Raw genomic sequence first — 21935 nt, 5'->3', positions numbered from 1 at the left:
CACAGTGTTTTCTGAATTACATGACAATTTTTTTTTTTTTTTCTTTTTTTGAGATCTCGCCCTGTCACCCAGGCTGGAGTGCAGTGGCGCCATCTCAGCTCACTGCAAGTTCCACCTCCCAGGTTTTAGGCCATTCTCCTGCCTCAGCCTCCCGAGTAGCTGAAACTACAGGCGTGCACCACCACGCCTGGCTAATTTTTTGTATTTTTAGTAGAGATGGGGTTTTACCGTGTTAGCCAGGGTGGTCTCAATTTCCTTACCTCGTTATCCACCGGCCTTAGCCTCCCAGAGTGCTGGGATTACAGGCGTGAGTCACCACACCGGGCCAATTACATGACGATTCTAACTCTTCACCTCTCTGTGCTAGCTCCTTTTCAGCACCTACTGTAACCAAATCCTGACCTGATTTTTTGATTAAAATGGGTGCAGTTGTAAAGGCAGCTTAGGAAAGTGGGATATGGAGCCTAAGGTGAAGTATGTCTTAGGCAACCTGCCTCTTGGTGCTTTCCATCATCCTCACAGAAGGTCGTACCTTGTCCTTCCCTATTCCACCTCTTCTCAGGCAACCCTGTTCTCTCTATTTTCAGTCTCTGTTCAGGAGCTGAGGTGACAGCTGCATTTATCCTACCTGAATGTATCTCTTACGTGTTCTGGACACTGAAAAGACAGCACTGCTGTTCTAATGAGCTCAGAAACTAGACACTTTAAATTTCCCTTCATATATCAGAGACAGTGGATCTGGCAATCCAGAACCAAGGAGAAAGTTTTTGTTGTTGTCTCCAGGAGAGTCTTCTGCCCATGCTTTAAATTTAGATGTTATTAACTAACATCTTAGTAAACACTCAGCTGAGGACATGATTTTGCAGGAATTCATAGGATAAAATGAGGAGGCATGCTAGAGGGAGGCGAAAGAACACTAAGTATGGCAGATGGTGGGCACCATTTTTATACCTCCTTCAACTCCTTGTCCTGAAGGTTCTTAGCTGGATGTGAGCTACTAGGAGGTGGGAAAGTCATGAGAATTACACATGGAGGCTAGTGAACATGCCATCATTAAGATTTCTCAAAAGAAAGTGGAATTTTAGACGTAGTCTAAGTATGTAGTAATGAATCGATTTAATTTAATGAATGCTCATATAATGTGCTTAGATACATTGCCAGCTGGAAGGAAATTGCTACAAGCAACTCTTCGGCTAATTTCAAAGGTAGGTGATTTTTAGCAGTACCTTATAGGAAATTCTCATGAACAAAAAATGCATTCCACACATGTATTTCTAGGCATTTAACCTTTCAGTAATCTGCATGATATATAAATTTAGATGCATTTGTCAAGTCATTTTTACCTTTGTATGTAAGATTGCTGTTTGGGAATAGACGGAAATGTCCTATATTATTTAAGGTTGAATAAAATGATTTTAAAAATATGAATCCTTTTTTTTTTTTAAGACGGAGTCTCACTCTGTCGCCCAGGCTGGAGTGCAGTGGTGCAATCTCGGCTCAGTGCAAGCTCTGCCTCCTGGGTTCGTGCCATTCTCCTGCCTCAGCCTAACTGCAGGTGCCCGCCATCACGCCTAGCTAATTTTTGTATTTTTATTAGAGACGAGGTTTCACCATGTTAGCCAGAGTAGTCTTGATCTACTGACCTTGTGATCTGACTGCCTCGGCCTCCCAAAGTGCTGGGATTACAGGCGAGAGCCACTGCACCTGGCCAAAATATGAATCCTATTTTAAAAGTTACTGGTCAGGCACAGTGGCTCACACCTGTAATCCCAGCACTTTGGGAGGCTGAGGCAGATGACTCACTTGAGGTCAGGAGTTTGAGACCAGCCTGGCCAACATGGTGAAACCCTGACTCTACTAAAAATACAAAAATTAGCTGGGCATGGTGGCAGATGCCTGTAATCTCAGATACTCTGGAGGCTGTGGCAAGAGAATTGTTTGAACAGGGAGGTGGAGGTTGTGGTGAGCCAAGATTGCACCACTAAACTCCAGCCTGGGTAACAGAGTGAAAAAAAAAAAAAAAAACAGTTACTTATAGTTTTAGTAATGATTTTTCATGAGCAGACTTCATTCGGTAAAATAAATGCCTCAAAATGTTGAAAATAGTTTTTAGGTTCTAGGCCACTATTGTTCTGCCAGTAGTTAGCAGTACTGAAATGCTGAAAGTGAAAGCCAGCATGTTGAAGAAGAGTGTCATCAGACCCCGGAAACGCCAATAATTTTAACATAGCCAAAGCCTAATGATGGTGTATGAGTTCTGTCCTAATAGCAGATAGGAGAAGCAATAAAGCAAAGAGGTTAGGATTGTGGAGTTTTTTGTTTGTTTTTGTTTTTGTTTTGAGACAGAGTCTCACTCTGTTGCCCAGGCTGGAGTGCAGTGGCCCAGATCTCAGTTCACTGCAGCCTCTGCCTCCCAAGCTCACCAATTCTCCCACTGCAGCCTCCTAGGTAGCTGGGGCCGTAGGCACACACCACCATGCCCAGCTAATTTTTGTATTTTTGTCAAGATGGGATTTCGCCATGTTGCCCAGGCTGGTCTTGAACTCTTAGACTCATGTGATCTGCCCATCTTGGCTTCCCAACGGATTGTGGAGTCTTGATTCAGAGTGCCTGGGTTTGATTTTTGGCTCCACTCTTTACTGGCTGTATGATCTTGGGCAAGTTACTAGCTCAGTTTCCTCATCAGTAAAATAATAACAGTAGTACCTGGCACATAGGTTGTGAGAAAATGAGATAATCATGCACAGAGCTTAGAATAGTCCCTATCTCATAATGCATACTCCATAAATATGAACTATCCTTAGTATTTACCAATCCACCTATTTCCAGTTCATTGCCACCCACTCAGCCCAAGTTGCCTTCATCCCTCTTCTGCAATAGCCTCCAAACCAATGCCTCTCCATTCCCTTCCTGCACAATAGATAGTGATCTTTTACATATTTAAATCAGCACAGAGACCCAGCACAGTGGCTCATGCCTGTAATCCCAGCACTTTGGGAGGCCAAGTTTGGAGGATTGCTTGAGGCAAAGAGTTCAAGACCAGCCTGGGCAACACAGAGAGACTCTCACTCTACAAAAAATAAAATGTCAGCAGGGTATGGTGGCATGCACCTGTAGTCCTTGCTACTTGGGAAGCTGAGGCGGGAGAATCGTTTGAGCCCAGGAGGTGGAGGCTGTGTGATTGCGCCACTGCACTCCAGCCTAGACAACAGAGTGAGACCCTGTCTCAAAAAAAAAAAGAAAAAAGGAAACAATATAAATTACTGAGTTAAAAGAAATTACTGTGATAAGAAGGAAAGATATAGGATGGTAGTTGAAAGGAGCACAAGAGCAAGTGAAAATTATTTTAAGTAGTGGAGATTTGCATAACTACAGTCAGTGAAGGTGATACATTGAAGATGTTGGCATTGGAGAAGAGGCGAATGTGTATCACTTCTTCAAGAAGCAAGAGAAGATAAATCCAGAGCAGATTTAGAAACATGAGCTCTTGAGAGGAAAAGGGCATCTCTCCCTTTGTGAATAAAGAAGTTAGCTAATAGTTAATTACAGAGCACCAACTAAATGCCAGATGCTCTAAGTTCTTTACATGCACTGTCACATTTAATTCTTGCAGGAATATGATGAGGTAGGTGCAGTTATTATCCCCATTTTACGGATGAGAACACTAAGACTTAGGTTAAATAATTTGTCCCAAATTACACAGTTAGTTACTAGTAGATCAGACCTAAAACCCAGGTCCTGCAGAGCCTTTTGTAGGGATGGACAGTGATATGTGAGAGTGAAAGTGGGATGAACTCAGAAATTTGGAGCATTTCTGGTTTCAGGTGAAGATATTTGCTTTAAGAGTGATGAAAAGGAATGTGGAACAGATTGGCACACAGTAGCATTTTGAATGAACATCTTTTTATATCTGGTATCTTTCTAATCATTTGTCACTTCTCTTTAGGATTCAGGTTTGATCAAGCACAGAAAAACATATATGACTATGGAGGACACATATCAAAAATGCAAATGGAAACACCAGATCATACTTATTGTGAAAATGTTTATCAAGAACCAAATGTAACTAGATTAACGCCTGATTCAACTTATGGACTATAAAGTACTTTATTTCTATTCTGAGTTATAGACCTTTGAGCCCTCCATCCATCAGTTATAGTCAAGGGATAGTGTATTCTGACTGGAATAACTTGTGTATATATTCTGGGCACAGAATCTAGCTCAGTTAAGTAAGGAAAATTGAGCAGAAATAGAACACTGGACTGAATACAATGATCATGGCAAATATAGAAATTATTCCTAGTGTTCTGAGAAACTGTAGTATTCTAACAGTTACACTTAAGTAAAGAGACTACATTTAGGTGCAAGAAACTTCAGACTGATTATTTTGCATGTTTACTTGAGGCATTTAGTGCAATCATGGAAGGCAGAGCTTTCGTTCCCTTTATCCCATATGCAAGTGTGCCTTGCTTCTTCCCCCATCTCCCACTTTTATTCCTCTCATTACTCCATTTTTTTCTTCACTGAACTTTTTTCTTTCTTCCTCTTGATTCTCTGTCTGCTTACTCATTATAGTTGTCTTTGCAATTCTGTTTCCCTCACACTTAGTTACTGCCTATTTTATGTCATAGTTATTTCTTTCCTTTCTTTTGTAATGTTCTTTATCTTTCCTTGTTTACATTTTTCTCTTTACTGCTTTCATCAATGTTGCGCTTTCCTTTTTTCATTTTCCTTTCTACATCATTCCCCTAATCTCAGTTTTTTGGGGCCTACGATTTGCCTTCACTACTCTGCATGCAATACAATTCTTTGGATTCCCATTCCCTTTCTTCCAGGTTAGAGCAGTGAATTCGTTTTTTATCACTGCATAATAAATTACCCCAAGAAAGCAGCTTAAAGCACCAAAAGTTATTATCTTGTTCAGTTTCTGAGGGTTAGGAAACTGGGAGTGGTTTAGTTGGGTGGCTCTGGCTTGAAGTCTCTCAGGAGGTTGCAATAAAGATTTTGGCCAGGGCTGCAGTCAGCTGAAAGCTTGACTGGGTTGGAGAATCTGCCTACAAGATGGCACACGTGAACAGTTGTTGGCAGGAGGCCTCAATTCCTTGATACATAGACCTCCCCATAGGATAGCTTGAGTGCCCTCATAACATGGCTGAGCAAGCAACCTGAGAGAGAGAGAGAGAGAGCAAGGAGGAAGCCACAATGCCTTTTAAGACCTAGACTCAGAGGCCACACACCATCACTTCTGCCCTATTTTATTAATTAGAAATGCATCAAGTCCAGCCTATACTTATGGAGAGGGGAATTAAGCTCTATCTCTTAAAAGGAAGACTATCACAAAATTTGTGAATACATTTAAAATCAACACAAAGGAAAAGGAACAATCTTAGTGGTTCCTTTCAAAGGAAACCATAAGACATTGGTACAGATAGTTTATTTAAGAGATGATCCCAGAAAACACAAATTAGAAATTAGAGAATTAGAAATTAGAGAAATTAGAAATTAGAGAAAGTGACACACGGAAGGGAGAAAAGCGAAAAAACATTTGTGATAAGAATGGGTTAGGCCAGGCGCGGTGGCTCAAGCCTGTAATCCCAGCACTTTGGGAGGCTGAGACGGGCGGATCACGAGGTCAGGAGATCGAGACCATCCTGGCTAACCCGGTGAAACCCCGTCTCTATTAAAAAATACAAAAAAACGAGCCGGGCGAGGTGGCGGGTGCCTGTAGTCCCAGCTACTGGGGAGGCTGAGGCAGGAGAATGGCGGGAGACGGAGCTTGCAGTGAGCCAAGATCCGGCCACTGCACTCCAGCCTGGGCGACAGAGCGAGACTCCGTCTCAAAAAAAAAAAGAAAAAAAGAATGGGTTATTGCTGAGCGTGTTCTCTTATGGTTGCGAGATGGCTATGAAAACTCTAGACATCATGTCCATGATAGAAAAGGGGCACCATAGCAAGTTCTCCTTTTATCAGAAAAGCAAAAGCCTTACTAGAAGCCCCTGCCTAAGTCACCTTAGACGTCGTTGAACAAAACTGGGTCACAGGGGCACCCTTGGCTAAAAGAAGCTAGAAAAGCAAAAATCTGTCTTTCAGTTTCCACAGTGGAAGGAATAAAGGATTGGAGATGACTGCTGGGTCAAAGGAAGAGTCCACCACACTCTCCAGTCTGAATTACTATATGTTCCCCAAAGCACCTTGTACTTTTACCCATCATGACACTTAGCACATTGTATCTTTAAAAAACTGTCCATAATCCTAATAGACCAATGTTTATACCTCAAGTATAAAAACAAATCAGCCAGAAAATCTATTATTTAATAATAGATTTAATTTAAAAATCTGATTTACTGAGATAAAATTTACATACAGTTTACTCATTTTGAGTGTTCAGCTTGATGAGTTTTAACAAATATATGCATTACTGTAATTTCCACAATATGTAAAACATTTCCATGATCCCCAAATTGTGCGTCTTTGTAGTTAACTGACTCACTCCAACTTAAGCCTCTGTCAACCACTAATCTCTCCATCACTAACATTCTGCATTTTCTAGAATGTTATATAAATGAAATCATATAGTATGTGGTATTTTTTTGTCCCACTTATTTCATTTAGCATAATGCTTTTGAGATTCATCCGTGTTGTATCAGTAATTCATTCCTTGTTTAATGACTAGTGTTCCATATCACAATATGTTTATTCATTCACCAGCTGATAGACATTTGGTTGTTTCCAGGTTGGGGCCATTAAAGAAAAGCTGCTATTGACATTCATACACAAGTTTTTGTTTGTTTGTTTTTGAGACACAGTTTCACTTTGTTGCCCTGGCTGGAGTGCAGTGGCACAGTCTCGGCTCACTGCAACTCTGGGGTTCAAGCGATTCTCATGCCTCAGCCTCCCAAGGAGTTGGCATTACAGGCACCTGCCAACATGCTCAGCTAATTTTTTTTTTTTGAGACGGAGTTTTGCTCTTGTTGCCAGGCTGGACTGCAATGGCGCAATCGTGGCTTACCACAACCTCCGCCTCCTGGGTTCAAGCAATTCTCCTGCCTCAGCCTTCCAAGTAGCTGAGATTACAGGCACCTGCCACCACGCCTGGCTTTTTTTTTTGTATTTTTAGTAAAGACAGGGTTTCTCCATGTTGGTTAGGTTGGTCTCGAACTCCTGACCTCAGGTGATCTACCTACCTCAGCCTCCCAAAGTGCTGGGATTACAGGTGTGAGCTACCATGCCCAACTCATGCTCAGCTAATTTTTGTATTCTTAGTAGAGACAGGGTTTTAACATGTTGGCCAGGCTGGTCTCGAACTCCTGACCTCAACTGATCCACCCACCTCGGCCTCCCAAAGTGCTGGGATTACAGGTGTGAGCCACCATGCCTGGCCTCATGCACAAGTCTTTATGGGGACACGTTTTAATTTCTCTTGGGAAATACCTGAGAGTGGGATTGCTCTGATGAACAATAAGTATACGTTTAACTCTTTGTTTTATTTTACTTTGGGTTCCAGGATACATGTGCAGAACGTGCAGTTTTGTTATATAGGTATACATGTGCCATAGTGGTTTGCTGCACCTATCAACCCGTCATCTAGGTTTTAAACCCTGCGGCATTAGGTATTTGTCCTGCTGCTCTCCCTCCCCTTGCCATCCACCTGCCGGCGGCCCCAGTGTGTGTTGTTTGCCTCCCTGTGTCCACGTGTTCTCACTGTTCACCTCCCACTTATGAGTGAGATGCGGTGTTTAGTTTTCTGATCCTGTGTTAGTTTGCTGAGGATGATGGCTTCAAGCTTCATCCATGTCCATTGTAAAGGACATGATCTTCTTCTTTTTTATGGCTGCATAGTATTCCGTGGTGTATATGTGCCACATTTTCTTTATCCAGTTTATCATTGATAGGCATTTGGGTTGGTTCCAAGTCTTAGCTATTGTAAATAGTGCTGCGATAAACATAATGTGTGTGTGTCTTTATAGTAGAACGATTTATATCCCTTTGGGTATATACCCAGTAGTAGGATTGCTGGGTCAAATGGTATTTCTGGTTCTAGCTTCTTGAGGAATTGCCACACTGTCTTCCACCATGGTTGAACTAATTTACATTCCCACCAATAGTGTAAAAGCATTCCTATCTCCACAGCCTCAGCAGCATCTATTGTTTTTTGACTTTTTAATAATCGCCATTCTGAGATGGTATCTCATTGTGGTTTTGATTTACATTTCTCTAATCATCAGTGATGTTGAGCTTTTCTTCATACGTTTGTTGGCTGCATAAAGGTCTTGTTTTGAGAAGTGTCTGTTCATATCCTTTGCCCACTTTTTGATGGGGTTGTTTTTGTCTTGTAAATTTAAGTTCCTTGTAGATTCTGGATATTAGAAGCTGGAGGCATCATGCTACCTGACTTCAAACTGTACTACAATGCTAGAGTAACCAAAACAGCATGGTACTGGTACCAAAACAGACACATAGACCCATGGATCAGAACAGAGACCTCAGAAATAACACCGCACATGTACAACCATCTGATCTTCGACAAACCTGACAAAAGCAATGGAGAAAAGATTCCCTATTAAATAAATGGTGCTGGGAAAACTGGCTAGCCATATGCAGAAAAATGAAACTGGACCCTTTCCTCACACTTTACACAAAAATTAACTCAAGATGGATTAAAGACTTAAATGTGACTGGGCACGGTAGCTCATACCTGTAATCCCAGCACTTTGGGAGGCTGAGGTGGGTGGATCACCTGAGGTCAGGAGTTCAAGACCAGCCTGGCCAACATGGTGAAACCCTGTCTCTACTAAAAATACAAAAATTAGCCGGGCATGGTGGCAGAGGCCTCTAATCCCAGCTACTCACGAGGCTGAGGCAGGAGAATCGCTTGAACCTGACGGGTGGAGGTTGCAGTGAGCCGAGATTTCGCCACTTTACTCCAGCCTGGGCATAAGAGCGAAACTCCATCTTGGTCGGGGGGAGAAAAAGACTTAAGTGTAAAACCCCAAACCATAAAAACCCTAGGAGAAAACCTAGGCAGTACCATTCAGGACATAGGCATGGGCAAGGACTTCATAACAAAAACACCAAAGGCAATTGCAACAAAAGCCAAAATTGACAAATGGGATCTAATTAAACTAAAGAGCTTTTGCAAAGCAAAATAAACTAGCATCAGAGTGCACAGGCAACCTACAGAATGGGAGACAATTTTTGCAATCTATGCATCAGTTTATTTTATAGTCTGCTTTCTAAGGTGGCTATACTATTTTGCATTTCCACCAGCAGTAAATAACTTTCAGTTGCTCCACTTGGTTTTTATAAATTGGTATTGTCTGATGTTTTAACTTTGCTTTTCTAGAGGATGTATAACAGTGAATGACATCTTTTTGTGATTTTAATTTGCATTTCCCCAATGACTAGTGATGATGAGGATTTCTAACTTGCCATTTTTAATATCTTCTTCACCAAAGTGTCTGTTCAAATCTTTGGGCAATTTTTAATTAGGTGTGTATCTCCTTATTTTTGTGTTGAAAGATTTAAAAAATATATTATAAAACCAAATCCTTTATCACATACTGTTTTGCCAGTTTGTGGCTTGTGTTTTCATTTTCGTAACAATGTCTTTTGACGAGAAAGAGATTTTAATAATGCCCAAGTTACCATTTTTTCTTCACCGGTTCCTGCTTTTAGTGTCTTATCTAGGAAATCATTGCCTAAACCAAGGTCATAAAGTTCTTCTGCAAAATTTAGCTCTCACATTTGAATATATGATCCATTTCTAGTTAATTATTGTATGTAGTGAGGGAAGGTTTGAGATTCATTTTCTTGAATATGGATATGCACCATTTATTGGAAAGACATCTTTTCTCTGTTACCTTGAAGCCTTTGCTGAAAATCAGTAATCACTATGTAGGTCTATTTCTAGACTCCCTGTCCTGCTCCATTAATCTGTGTGTCTGTCTTTATGGCAATATCACCTTGTGTTTCTTTTTTTTTTTTTTTTTTCTTTTTCTTTTATTTATTGATTGATTGAGATGAAGTCTCTCTCTGTCACCCAGGTTGGAGTGCAGTGGTATAGTCTCAGCTCACTGTAACCTCCACCTCCCGGGTTCAAGCGATTCTCCTGCCTCAGCCTTCTGAGTAGCTGGGATTACAGGTATGCACCACCACCCCTGGCTAATTTTTGTACTTGGGTAATACACATATTTTATATGCCCAATCGTTTCATATTTTTGATGCTATTTTTTAAAAATTTCAACTTCAGACTGGTATTGATGCTATATAGAAATATTGTTGATGTCTTGTATATTGACATTTACCATGTGACATTGTTAATTCTAGAATTAAAGAAATACAGAATCTTTAGGATTTTCTACATATAGATGTTTGTCTCGTGCAAATGAAGATAACTGTACTTCTTCCTTTTCAAACGGTATGTCTTTTATTGCTTTCTATTTATATTACTGCATGGCTAGAAACTCCAGCGCAATGTGGAATAGAAGTGGTAAGAGTGGCATCCTTGCCTCGTTCCTGATCTTTGGAGATAACCAAGGTTTTCCTCATTAAATATGATGTGAGCTGTTTTTCACGGATGTCCTTTGTCACATGTCTTTTATTCCTAGTTTGATGAGTTTTATCATGAATAAGTATTGAATTTTCTCACAAGCTTTTTCTGCACTACTGGCATGATCATATGGCTTATTTAGTTACATTGATTGAGTCAATCTGGAATAATGCCATTTGGTCATGATTTACCTCTTTCTTATATTGATAGAATTGATTTGCTAATATTTTGTGAGGAATTTTATATAAGTGTTCATGGAGGATATTGATCTTTAGTTTTCTTTCTTGTAATTCTTTTTTTTTTTTTTTTTTTTTTGAGACAGAATCTCACTCTGTCACCCAGGCTGGAGTGCAGTGGCACGTCTCGGCCCACTGCAACCTCTGCCTCCTGGGTTCAAGCGGTTCTTGTGCCATGCACCACCACACCTGGCTAATATATGTATTTTTAAATCTTTGGTAGAGATGAGGTCCCACCATGTTGGCCAGGTGGGTCTTGAACTCCTGACTTAAAGTGATCTGCTGCCTTGGCCTCCCAAAGTGCTGGGATTACAGGTGTAATCCTGGCATCTTTCTTGTAATTTTCTGTCTGGTTTTGATATGAGTATGCTGGCTTCATAAAATGGGTTATTCTAATATTATAAAGAGTTTTTGCAGAATTGATATTATTTTGTAGATGGCACTGACTTACCACAATTATTTTCTGTGTTTTTGTCCTTTTCATGTTTGAAATGCCTATGAGGTCCACTTGTCCATGATGCTTTACACTGCAGTGATTTAAAATAAATCTGGCAAGCAGCTAATTTCCTTTTTCTCTCTTAAAACCTTTGCAACTCTGATAATCATGGAAATCTAAAAACATTTTTTAAAAAATAAGAATTACTGGCTAAGCACAGTGGCTCACGCCTGTAATCCCAGCACTTTGGGGTGCTGAGGCGGGCAGATCACTTGAGGTCAGGAGTTTGAGACCAGCCTGGCCAACATGGTGAAACCCTGTCTCTATGAAAAATACAAAAATTAGCTGGACATGGTGGTGGGCACCTGTAGTCCCAGCTACTCGGAGGCTGAGGCAGGAGAATTACCTGAACCTGGGAGGCAGAGGTTGCAGTGAGCTGAGACAGTGCTGCTGCACTCCAGCCTGGGCAACAGAGTGGGACTCCATCTAGGAATGAATGAATGAATGAATGAATGAATGAATGAATGAATGAATGAATGAATGAGGTTTAGTAGTATTTACAAAGGACTAGAAGTTTATATTAAATATTCAAACACTACAGTAGGGAACATTTTGGGTAGTTTTCAAGTAAGCTAACATTACCATCTCCTAATAAGGCTAACAATACACAGAATCAGGTTTTGAAACCGTCAACTGAAGGATATCTTCTGTTTCTAAAACTTCTTAGAATACCATTTATAGGATTGGTGTAAAATATACAATGCTTCTACTTTTAAGAGTCACCCACACCCATTATGTTTGCTACTCAGACATAAAAACAGAAAATAACAATTATTGATAAGGATGTTGAGAAATTGGAATCCTTGTGCACTGATGGTGGAGTTGTAAAATGGTTCAGCCACTGTGGAAAAACAGTATGGTGGTTCCTTAAAAAGTTAAAAATAGAATGACTATATGATCCAACAATTCCATTTCTGGGTATAAAGAAAAAAGAGTTCTGAAGACATATTTGTATACCTATGTAAATAGTGACAATATTCACGATAGTCAAAGGGCAGAGACAACTCTGGTATCCATTGATGGATGAATGGATAAACAAAATATATACAGTATATACACACACACAATGGAATATTATTCAACCTTAAAAAGGAAGGAAATTCTGCAATGTATTACAACATAGATGAACCTTGAGGACATTATGCTAAGTGAAATAAGCTAGTCACAGAGACAAATATTGCATGATTCTACTTATAAAAGGTACAGTACCTGGAATGTCAAATTCAGAGAGACAGAAGGTAGAACAGTGGTTCCTAGAAGCTGGATGAATAGAGGAATGGGCAGTTGTTGAATGGGTATAGAATTTTAGTTTTGTAAGCTTAAAGGAGTGCTGGAGGTTGGTTGCACAACAACCACTGTATCATTGTATCGCTACTGAACTGTATACTTAAAAATGAGATGGTATATTTTGTTCTGTGTGTGTTTTTTAAGTGACTCACCATTAGTAGTATACCAGCTATGAACACACACTTATATCAGGTCAAGAACTATACGCAAGATCATGACCACTTCTCTCCTATATGTTTCTGTCCCAGTATGGGAATACTGACCTTAACCTTTAATACTGTGTCTCAGTGTTCAGTGCTCTTTGTGTCGCTGGATTCCTTCAAATCAGCAATGTGTCTTATGTTGACTGCTAAGCTTTAATTCTCACGGGAGAATTATAATATCTTTCCTATTTTCCTGATTTTGTTACTGATTTTTCTTGGGATTCAAAATTTGGAAAAACAAAATTTCTCAAGAAATGCTGGAAAGGAAATCCCACTTGGAAACACTAACCAAAACATTTGCAAACAAAATAAAGCAATAGATAAAATGGACCAGCTGAGGTTATACTAGGAGTATAAGATGATTTAACCTTAGAAAATCAAACAGTGTAGTTTACATTAACATTCAAGGAAAATAATCATCATCAGTAAATGCAGATAAACCGCTAAAATTCACCATCTGTAATAAAACCTCACAGCAACCTAGGGACAGAAAGGAACTTCTTTAATCTGATAAGGGAAATATACACATTAAAGAAAACAAAAATCAAACCCTGCAGCAAACAGTAAATTTAAAGGTAAACACTAACATTTTTATCTTTGACATGAGGCGTGGAACAGAATGTCCCAACATTCTATGGATGATTGTGCTAAAGAGAGGTCCTAGCCAGTAAAGGAAAAAAATAAAAAGCAAACAGTATGGGATTGGAATATGATCCAACAATTCCATTTCCAACATTACTCATAGATGATATGATTATATACATAGAAAATCCAAACATTACTCATAGATGATATGATTAGATACATAGAAAAATCCAAAAGAATCCAGATATATTTCTAGAAAGAATTAAGAGGTTACTGTGGTTACTGGATAGAAAAATCAATATGTAAAAACTAATTTTAATTCTAACAGTAATAATTAGGAAAAACTTACGAAAAAAAAAAGTCCTTTATAAGAACATTAAAAAAATAAAGTGCTTACGAATCAACATAGTAAACTATGCAAGATCTCTGCAAGGAAAACTAAAACTTAACTGAGTGACATTAGGAACGGGGGGAAAATCCCTACCTGAAAGATTTAACCATAAATGAAAACACTAATAAAAATGTCTGTCAACCAAAAAAACTCCATTAAGAGAATGAAGACACAAGCCACAGAATCAGAAAAGATGTTAGCTAAGATGTTATGTAACCAACAAAGGATCAGTAGAAATATCAGCAAAGAATATGTACAGGCAATTCATCAAAGAGAAAATCATACTGACTAACAAGCATATACTGAAAAGTTTAATCTCCCTAAAAATTAGTGAGGTACAAATTAAAATGAGACATACCATTTGAATCCCATCAAAATAACTATTTTATTTTGAAAATATCAAGTGAGGCAGCAAAATCAACCCTGGTTTTAAGAACCACTGCTTTTGGATCATACACAGTGAAAGTATATATTTCTACATACTGTTGTACATAAAACTATGTATGCTGTACTTTTAATGGCAAAGGGATTTTTCAGAGGATAAATGTCTATTATGAGATCTCCTTACTTACCAAATTCTGAGTCGTTATCATCTTTGTGGAAACTGACTCCACTATATTCATGCAAAATTCAGTTTGTTAAAATCTAGGCAAAAGAGCCTAAAACTCTGAAGAGGACTGAATTTATTTTAAAAATATGGTAAACAAGTAAAAAACTTTGCATTTAGGATACCAGGATCTTTGCACTTGTCATATTCTAGTACAGATCTTTTGGGCTAGAAATGTCAACTAGATCACTTTCTAGGCCCAAAGAAAGAACACTGATATTTGCCTTTTTGTCAGGAGGCGATTAAGAAACACTACTAGGATACTTAGACTGAGACGCAACATTATCAGACTGGCTGTGCGGTAGGCTCCCTGGTTCACACTGCATCGTCAGTTGCCTATCCTCCTCAGATTGGGAGCTTTATATAGGCAGACTAGACTATGCCTGCCTTGCTCACTGCTTTCTCCTTAGGAACGAGTCCCATGCCTGGCACACAGAACACACAAATATTTGAATAAAGTGAATGAGTCTTAGTATATGCTTTTAGAATTATTTATTCAAAAACACTTTATAATAGATTCAGGTAACAGTAAAGTAATACAATCAATAGTACTAAAATAAATCTATAGAAAATAGATAATTTCATTAAGGTGCAATTAAATTGAAATTGGGACACATCTCTATATTTCAAACCAACATACTGGCTTTCTACTTTTTAAAAGACTAGTCTTTAAGATGTCCAAAGTTTTTCCTCTTTGCTTTTATTTGCTTTGGACCATATTTAAATTTTTAACATTCCTAAGTGCATACATTTTAGGCATATACTATAATGACCAAGAGTTTTTTGTGAACCTACTGATTAGGTAGACACTTTGGGGAGGTATGACCTGCACAAAGTAGGGTGGGAGGGCTATTATCTCCCTTAATCTGGACACAACTGTTCAAGCAGTCTATAATTTATTAGCTTCTCTTAATAGCTTCACTATTTGGTTTTCATTGACCTTTTCAGCAACTGACTGGCAAACCCCAGATTCTTTTCACCTGAAATCTTTTCATGTTAGATATTGTCTATATTACACTTGTACTTATAATTTACTATCTTCTTGCCTTGGACAACTTATTTCTCCAAATTTTGATTTCTCCAGCAGTAAATTGGGATTTCACTAATCTTGCAAGGCAAAGATCAGAGATGCTGCATATAATATGTGTCAGTGACTTAGCATACAACAAATATTCTATGATTAATATTTTCAAAATCTAACTACTCCTCTTTTGTCCTTGGCAGTTTTCTAAGTCATTTGCAGAAAGTGTTCCAGCTTGCCAAAGCTTTTTTTTTTTTTGAGACAGAGTCTCGCTCTGTTGCCCAGGCTGGAATGCAATGGCAACCCTGTCTCTACTAAAAATACAAAAAAACATATTTTATAATCTTAATTCTGTCATCTGTGAATTAGTTATTTCTCCTAGGTCTGTGATCTGTATGTAAATTTGATAAACTTTTCAAAGCCATTGATTAGAATACTTGAACAGAATAGGAGCCTTATGGCATACCACGCAAGGCTAAAGAGCGGATTAATGATGTTATTCAAAGCTCTCTGGATGCATCAACTAGCAAGAATTGGCTACAAATTCATTTAACTATACTATTATCTAGATGATAATTTCTAATTCCACCCATGAAGACTTCAGGGCTTTCTTAAAGACATTCTAAGTTTATTGCGTTTCCTTGATTTACTATAGTAATAAAAACTACCAATATATACCAAATATTCATTTAGGCAGCTTATAAGAAAAAGATACACCAAGGTAAGTTTGTAATTTGAAATGCAAAGTAATATTCTGAACAGTTCTCCAGAAATCAAACCAACAAATTTATAGTCCAAAAAGTTCTGGAGATTGGTTTTAGGGGAGGGGAATGTGAGATCAAATATGAATGAGTGCCTGCCATTGGCAGTAAAAAGAAATGCCAACTCTTCCTGAGAAAAAAATTTATATAACCTTCAAGGTCCAAATATGAGGAGAAAGCTCAACCACCCATTTGTTAATCTCTGCAGCTGGGATGAACATTTTCCTTAGGATGGAGAAGAGATTATACTCACTAATACAGGAGTCAGTAGTTTTACTTTCAGGTGGCTTTTTATCTGATGTTTATCTGATATGATGACAGTTGGGGGACAGAGAAATGTTCCACTTCTAGCTATGTATCAAACTAGATACCTAAGCCCTTCCCTTCAAACAGAACACAGAGAAATGCTAGATAAAATGTAGAAAACATTCTTTTAAATACATACTAGAACTTATAAGAAAGTAAGGGGAAATCGTTACGGTCACAAATGAGGGGAATGAGGCCGGGTGTGGTGACTCACACCTGTAATCCCAGCACTTTGGGAGGCAGAGGCGGGTGGATCACGAGGTCAGGTGATCGAGACCATCCTGGCTAACACAGTGAAACTCCTCTACTAAAAATTCAAAAACTCAGGCATGTTGGCACACGTCTATAGTCCCAGCTACTCAGGAGGCTGAGGCAGGAGAATCGCTTGAACCCAGGAGGTGGAGGTTGCAGTGAGCTGAGACTCCAGCCTGGGTGACAGAACAAGACTCTGTCTCCAAAAAAATGAAGGGAATGAAAAACCAGAGAGGTAAATATGTGAGCTGATGCTGTAGCTGTCTTAGAACAATTTGCCAGTTCATTAACCCATGGCTTTTAGCTTCGACATCTATATGGGGACTAAAGAATCCAGGACTTGCCAAAGGCAGGCAGTGGGAATTAAATGTACCTCCTTCCACCCCTACCATAAAGGTGGGACACATGGAAGCTTATACTCTCAGTGAAAAAGGCATCAATCAAATATTCTGCCCATTAGCACAGGGAGATGAGGAGGAAGTATGTCTGCCTTGGCCGGAGAAATCTCCTATCAGTAAGTTATACTACACTTCAGGTATGGAAACCCTAAAGCCAAGAAATTAAAAATAAGAATGGGCATGTGTCAGCAACAGCCCTGGGAATATGACATAAACAGAGACTCACGATTCCCATAGATAAAGCCTTGCTGAAAATAAACTCAATTTTCAAAAAGACAAAAATGGATAAAGTCTATCAAATACAAAAATCAACAGATATAAACAGCAGGAACTAAATTTAATAGAACTATTAGAGTGACTATCAAGTACAGACATTTAAAATAATTAGTGACGTAAAAAGAAAACATTAAAAAATGACATCAAGAAACAGAGATCTGAAAAAATGATGCATAATTAGAAATGAAAAACAACTTCTGAAAGAAGCCCAAGGGATAGGGTAAAAGAGATTATATACAGCTGACAAGAGAATTCATGAACTAGAAGGCAATATATGAAGGTATCACAGAAAGATAACATATATGGACAATACAGAAGGGCTTAAAAGATAAAGAGAATACAATGAGAAGTTTCAATACACACTTTAAAAAATAGTAACTACACTAACTGTGTCTTTGAAATTTGTTCTCCATAACAGCTTCATTATTTAGTAACACAGTGATCTTACTAGGAAAAATCCAAATACATTTCTGTTTTTTTTTTCTTGAGACGGAGTTTTGCTCTTATCACCCAGGCTAGAGTGCAATGGCATGATTTTGGCTCATAGCAACCTCCACCTCCCAGGTTCAAGAGATTCTCCGGCCTCAGCCTTTCGAGTAGCTGGGATTACAGGTGCCCGCCACCATGCCCGGCTAATTTTTGTATTTTTAGTAGAGACGGGGTTTCACCATACTGGCCAGGCTGGTGTCTTGGCCAGGCTGGTCTCGAACTCCCGACCTTGTGATCTGCCCACCTCAGCCTCCCGAAGTGCCGGGATTACAGGCGTGAGCTGCTATATCCAGCCCGAATAACCATTATTTCTAAAGAGTGAGAGCAGAGATGTTTCTTGTGACCATCAAAACATTTTTGAGTGGTGATTAAATCAAGTATTAAAACCAACATTCAAAAAAAACCCACAATAGTTCTTAGTTAAATATGAATCCTTACTTAAAGTATGTTGGCAGGTTAAAAATAAAGGCTAAAATATAATTTCTAAAGGCTGAATGCAAGGGTAATCATATGCTGAAGATCACACCCAAGCTTTCCATCCTGGGAAAAGTCGGCTGAGATTTTTGGGGTCCATGGCCTGCTGTATGAGCAGATTCACTTGTCCACCAACACTGAGCACAGTGCCTTCTTCCACTCCTTTCAGTTTCTCTTGTAGTCTCATTAAGACACGTTCAGCTACTTTGTTGAAACTCTGGTCAATATCACTAAGGACAAAAACACAAAGGTTTCAGTGAGGTGAACAGTTTAAAGGCCTGGGGAATAAGAAAATCTGAACAACTGACAGGACCTTCTTAAAATACTGCTCACCTGAGATTTCGTTTGCATTCTTGGTCATCTGCGTTCAGAGTAGGGTGAAGCTCAGTTTCATCTTCTGGCCTCTGCTGTAAATACAAAGCTTTCAAAGGATTCATGGTCCAGTCAAAGAGTGGATCATACAGAAGGACCTAAACAGAGAGAACATATGTATTAAAAGAACAATGTACATTTTAATCACATACTTAGAAACAGCAGAACCAGTATCATACAAATAACAGAGGCCAGTCACGTGGTAGATGATGGGGGAGGGGAACAAACATCATACACGCTTCATGTTTCCTTGTGGAGGAAACTATCCTAGCATAATGCTCCAAGCTTCTCATTCAACCCTGAATTCATTCTTCTTCCATGGTTAGGGGTGACATCCCTTGACCCACGTTTCCCGACTGGATGGAACTAATCTATTAAAAGGAGATAAGCATTAGTCACTTTCTTTCCTTCTCTCTCTACTCTTAACCCTGGGTTAGGGTATTTGCTTTGTAGGGGCCCAATTCTTCCTCAGCCAGGCTGTCTCAAGAGATAGATTGGGTTGTGGGGACTGGAGAGCATGAGCAAGCCTATTTGGACCTCACTCCTGAGCCATCTTCTCCAATAGTTTTATCAGTAACAAACCTGAAATTCTGATCTCTACTCTATTCCTATGGCTCTTTTTCTCTCAGTTCTAAATCTGGGTGGATCCAAAAAGGTATAATTTATTGAAACCTCCTCAAAACCCAAGGTTTGGTGCTGTGTTTGGAATCTTGAGATATATATTAGGTGTAGAATTAGGATACCGAAACAACTGACATGGCTAGAGCAAGTGGCTTTAGGTCTTAAATTTTAGAAAGTGAGGTCATGAGGAATCTGATATTGGCAGTTCAGAACAGCTAACTGCTCTGGTATTTATAAACACAGAACTTAAAAAAAATAGGCTTTGGCAAACGCTTACAAATCTTAATAGTAAGTGGAGACAATACAAAGAATGATTCTACAGGGCATTCCAGTATTACAAGGTTGGAACACTTTTTTGCTGCTGCCTGTACACAGTTTCTCAGTAAATCTGCAGGTTGGGACTATAAAATGTCTTTAGCAGATTTAGTTTCAGGACATGTACTATATTAGCAGAACCAAAATCTCTCTATTTTTTAATGCTGTTTTGAGTGTCCTCCAGGACCATTAAATACTGTGGAGAAACTGGGCTTGATTACATGTGGCTTGTTCGTAAGTTCAGGGGTTCCTATGTGACTTCAAGTTGGGCATTGACATGGCTTTAGATTTCAGAGATCCAAACCAGTTTCACCCACAAAAGGAAAATATTAGTATATTTTATTAATGAACTAATGAAAAGGAATGAAGGCCTCTAATATAGACTAGATGGTTTTCTTGGGTTGAAGTAGAAGAAAAATCCAAATTACTTCAAAACCAAGGGCTTGTGTCACGAGTCGCACTTGGAAATATTAGAATTAAGGAGGAACTGGAATAAGTAAAAAATTATGCTTCAGTCTGACAATCAAGACAGAAGTGGTTGGAAACAGTAAAGGAATAAAGACTGATTAAGCTAGAGCAGGGTTTCTCACTCTCAGCACTACTGTCATTTTGGATGGGATATTTCTTTGCTGTGGGGGCTAACTTGTACATTCTGGGGTGTTCACCAGCATCCCTGGCCTCTACCCAGTAGATGCCAATACTGTCCTCATCTCCCATCCCCAATTGTGACAACAAAAATGCCTCCAGACATTGCCAACTGTCCTCTAGGGGACAAAATTGCTCTTGGCTAAGCATCACTGAGCTAGAGGGAGAGAGATATTTCCTTAGCAGAACATATGAAATCTTAAGAGGACAGAATGGTCCATTGGGAAGAAAATGAAATCTTGAAGGCCAGGAGAGACAAATACACTGAGAGGAAAAGGGAAATACACCCAGGTCAAAGTGCTCTGAAGGAGGGGCTTAGGAAGCAGGGAGATCAGATCAGAAATAATGACTGTGTCTCAATGAAATCTAAGAGAAGAAAAGAATCCAAGAGAGGAGAGAAATGATGTCCCAGAGGACTGGGAACCTGGATGCTATTGAGAAGCACCCTCCTAAAGCTGAAGGCAGAAAGTGGTCTTACTGTGGTAAGATCACTGGGGAAGTTATTATTGAAGATTGGGATAATCACATCAAATGATTTTGGGAAATTCAGACAGATTTACAGAGGGAAGATCAGGTAGATGAGTGTAAAAATACACAAAGCATTGGAGGGTGTGTTTAAAGGTGAGAGTTATTGTAGGTGGAGATGCAAATCACTTTTCAGACTCAAAACCCTCACTCAGGAAATTCAAAGTCCTTACAATGGCAAAGAATCTGGCCACTGTCACTTCTCTAATTTGATCTCCTACCACTCTAAAAAATGAAGTCCATAAGCAGTTTGGCATTAAACTAGTAAGATTTTTGAGGCCCTAAAAGAACTACTGTCTTCTGGTGAGTGTTAGGTAGGATAAAACTACTGGAAGAAACTCCCAACTCCACCTTAGCATAAAAATCCCTTCTGACTGAGACTAGGTAGAGTAAAATACTGAAGAATATGGTAAGCTGCTTTGACTCTTTAATTTGAAAAGTTTGGGGTTTTTTTTTTTATTTGTTTGTTTTTTTTTTTTTTTTAAAGACAGAGTCTTGCTCTTGTCGCCCAGGTTGGAGGGCAATGGCACCATTTTGGCTCACTGTAACCTCTGCCTCCTGGGTTCAAGCGATTCTCCTGCCTCAGCCTCCTGAGAAGTTGGGATTACAGGTGCCTGCCACCACACCCAGCTAATTTTTGTATTTTTATTAGAGATGGGGTTTCACCATGTTGGCCAAACTGGTCTCAAACTCCTAACCTCAGGTGATCCACCCCCCTCGGCCTCTCAAAATGCCGGGATTACAGGCGTGAGCCACCGCACCTGGCCTGGGCTTCTTTTTCTTACATGACCAAGTGCAAGATAATACAACTTTAGAGTTTAATTTCGACATTACTGAGCCATCCATGTTATCATGTATTCTTTTTTTAAAATGTTACACATCATGCTTATTTTCTGTATCATTTATTCTTACTGCAGAACCAATGGCAAACTGTAACAAATGACAACATGTATGAACAGAATTTGAAATGGGTGAAAGAAAAAAATATATTTTTAACCTTGGGAATAGCACAGCCTTGGATTTAATTTTACCAACATATTACTGGGACCTATTTCAGCAAACTCTTTGTAGCAAAATCTGTATTACCATCTGCGGTCCAAAGGAGATCTATAAAGATGCCTCAGTT

At 39.2% G+C, this 21935-nt stretch overlaps 2 protein-coding genes across 5 annotated transcripts in view; one reads left to right on the top strand and one right to left on the bottom strand.

The window, feature by feature from the left end:
• C13H11orf65 (chromosome 13 C11orf65 homolog) overlaps window positions 1-21935 on the top strand; it is a 132226-nt gene that overhangs the window by 63042 nt on the left and 47249 nt on the right. Inside the window, exons 9-10 of one of the 3 annotated variants that reach the window (XM_023208187.1) lie at window positions 1150-1205; window positions 3947-4356. In XM_023208187.1, coding sequence (XP_023063955.1) covers window positions 1150-1205; window positions 3947-4101 — 211 coding nt within the window. In that variant the 3' untranslated portion in view covers window positions 4102-4356. Of the gene's footprint in view, window positions 1-1149; window positions 1206-3946; window positions 4357-21935 lie in introns of those variants that run through there. The other 2 variants (XM_023208188.2, XM_023208190.1) reach the window with 2 other exon arrangements.
• ATM (ATM serine/threonine kinase) overlaps window positions 14830-21935 on the bottom strand; it is a 132800-nt gene continuing 125694 nt past the window's right edge. The window contains exons 62-63 of one of the 2 annotated variants that reach the window (XM_023208184.1): window positions 18665-18801; window positions 14830-18561 (exon numbers count right to left, since the gene is read on the bottom strand). In XM_023208184.1, the coding sequence (XP_023063952.1) occupies window positions 18378-18561; window positions 18665-18801 (321 nt within the window). In that variant the 3' untranslated portion in view covers window positions 14830-18377. The remainder of the gene's footprint in view (window positions 18562-18664; window positions 18802-21935) is intronic. The other variant, XM_023208185.1, reaches the window with a different exon arrangement.

This window comes from Piliocolobus tephrosceles, chromosome 13, assembly GCF_002776525.5.
Source record: "Piliocolobus tephrosceles isolate RC106 chromosome 13, ASM277652v3, whole genome shotgun sequence".
NCBI classification, from domain to species: Eukaryota; Metazoa; Chordata; class Mammalia; order Primates; family Cercopithecidae; genus Piliocolobus; species Piliocolobus tephrosceles.
Note: the sequence above shows the minus strand (reverse complement) of the source record. Positions and strands in the feature narration are given on the sequence as shown.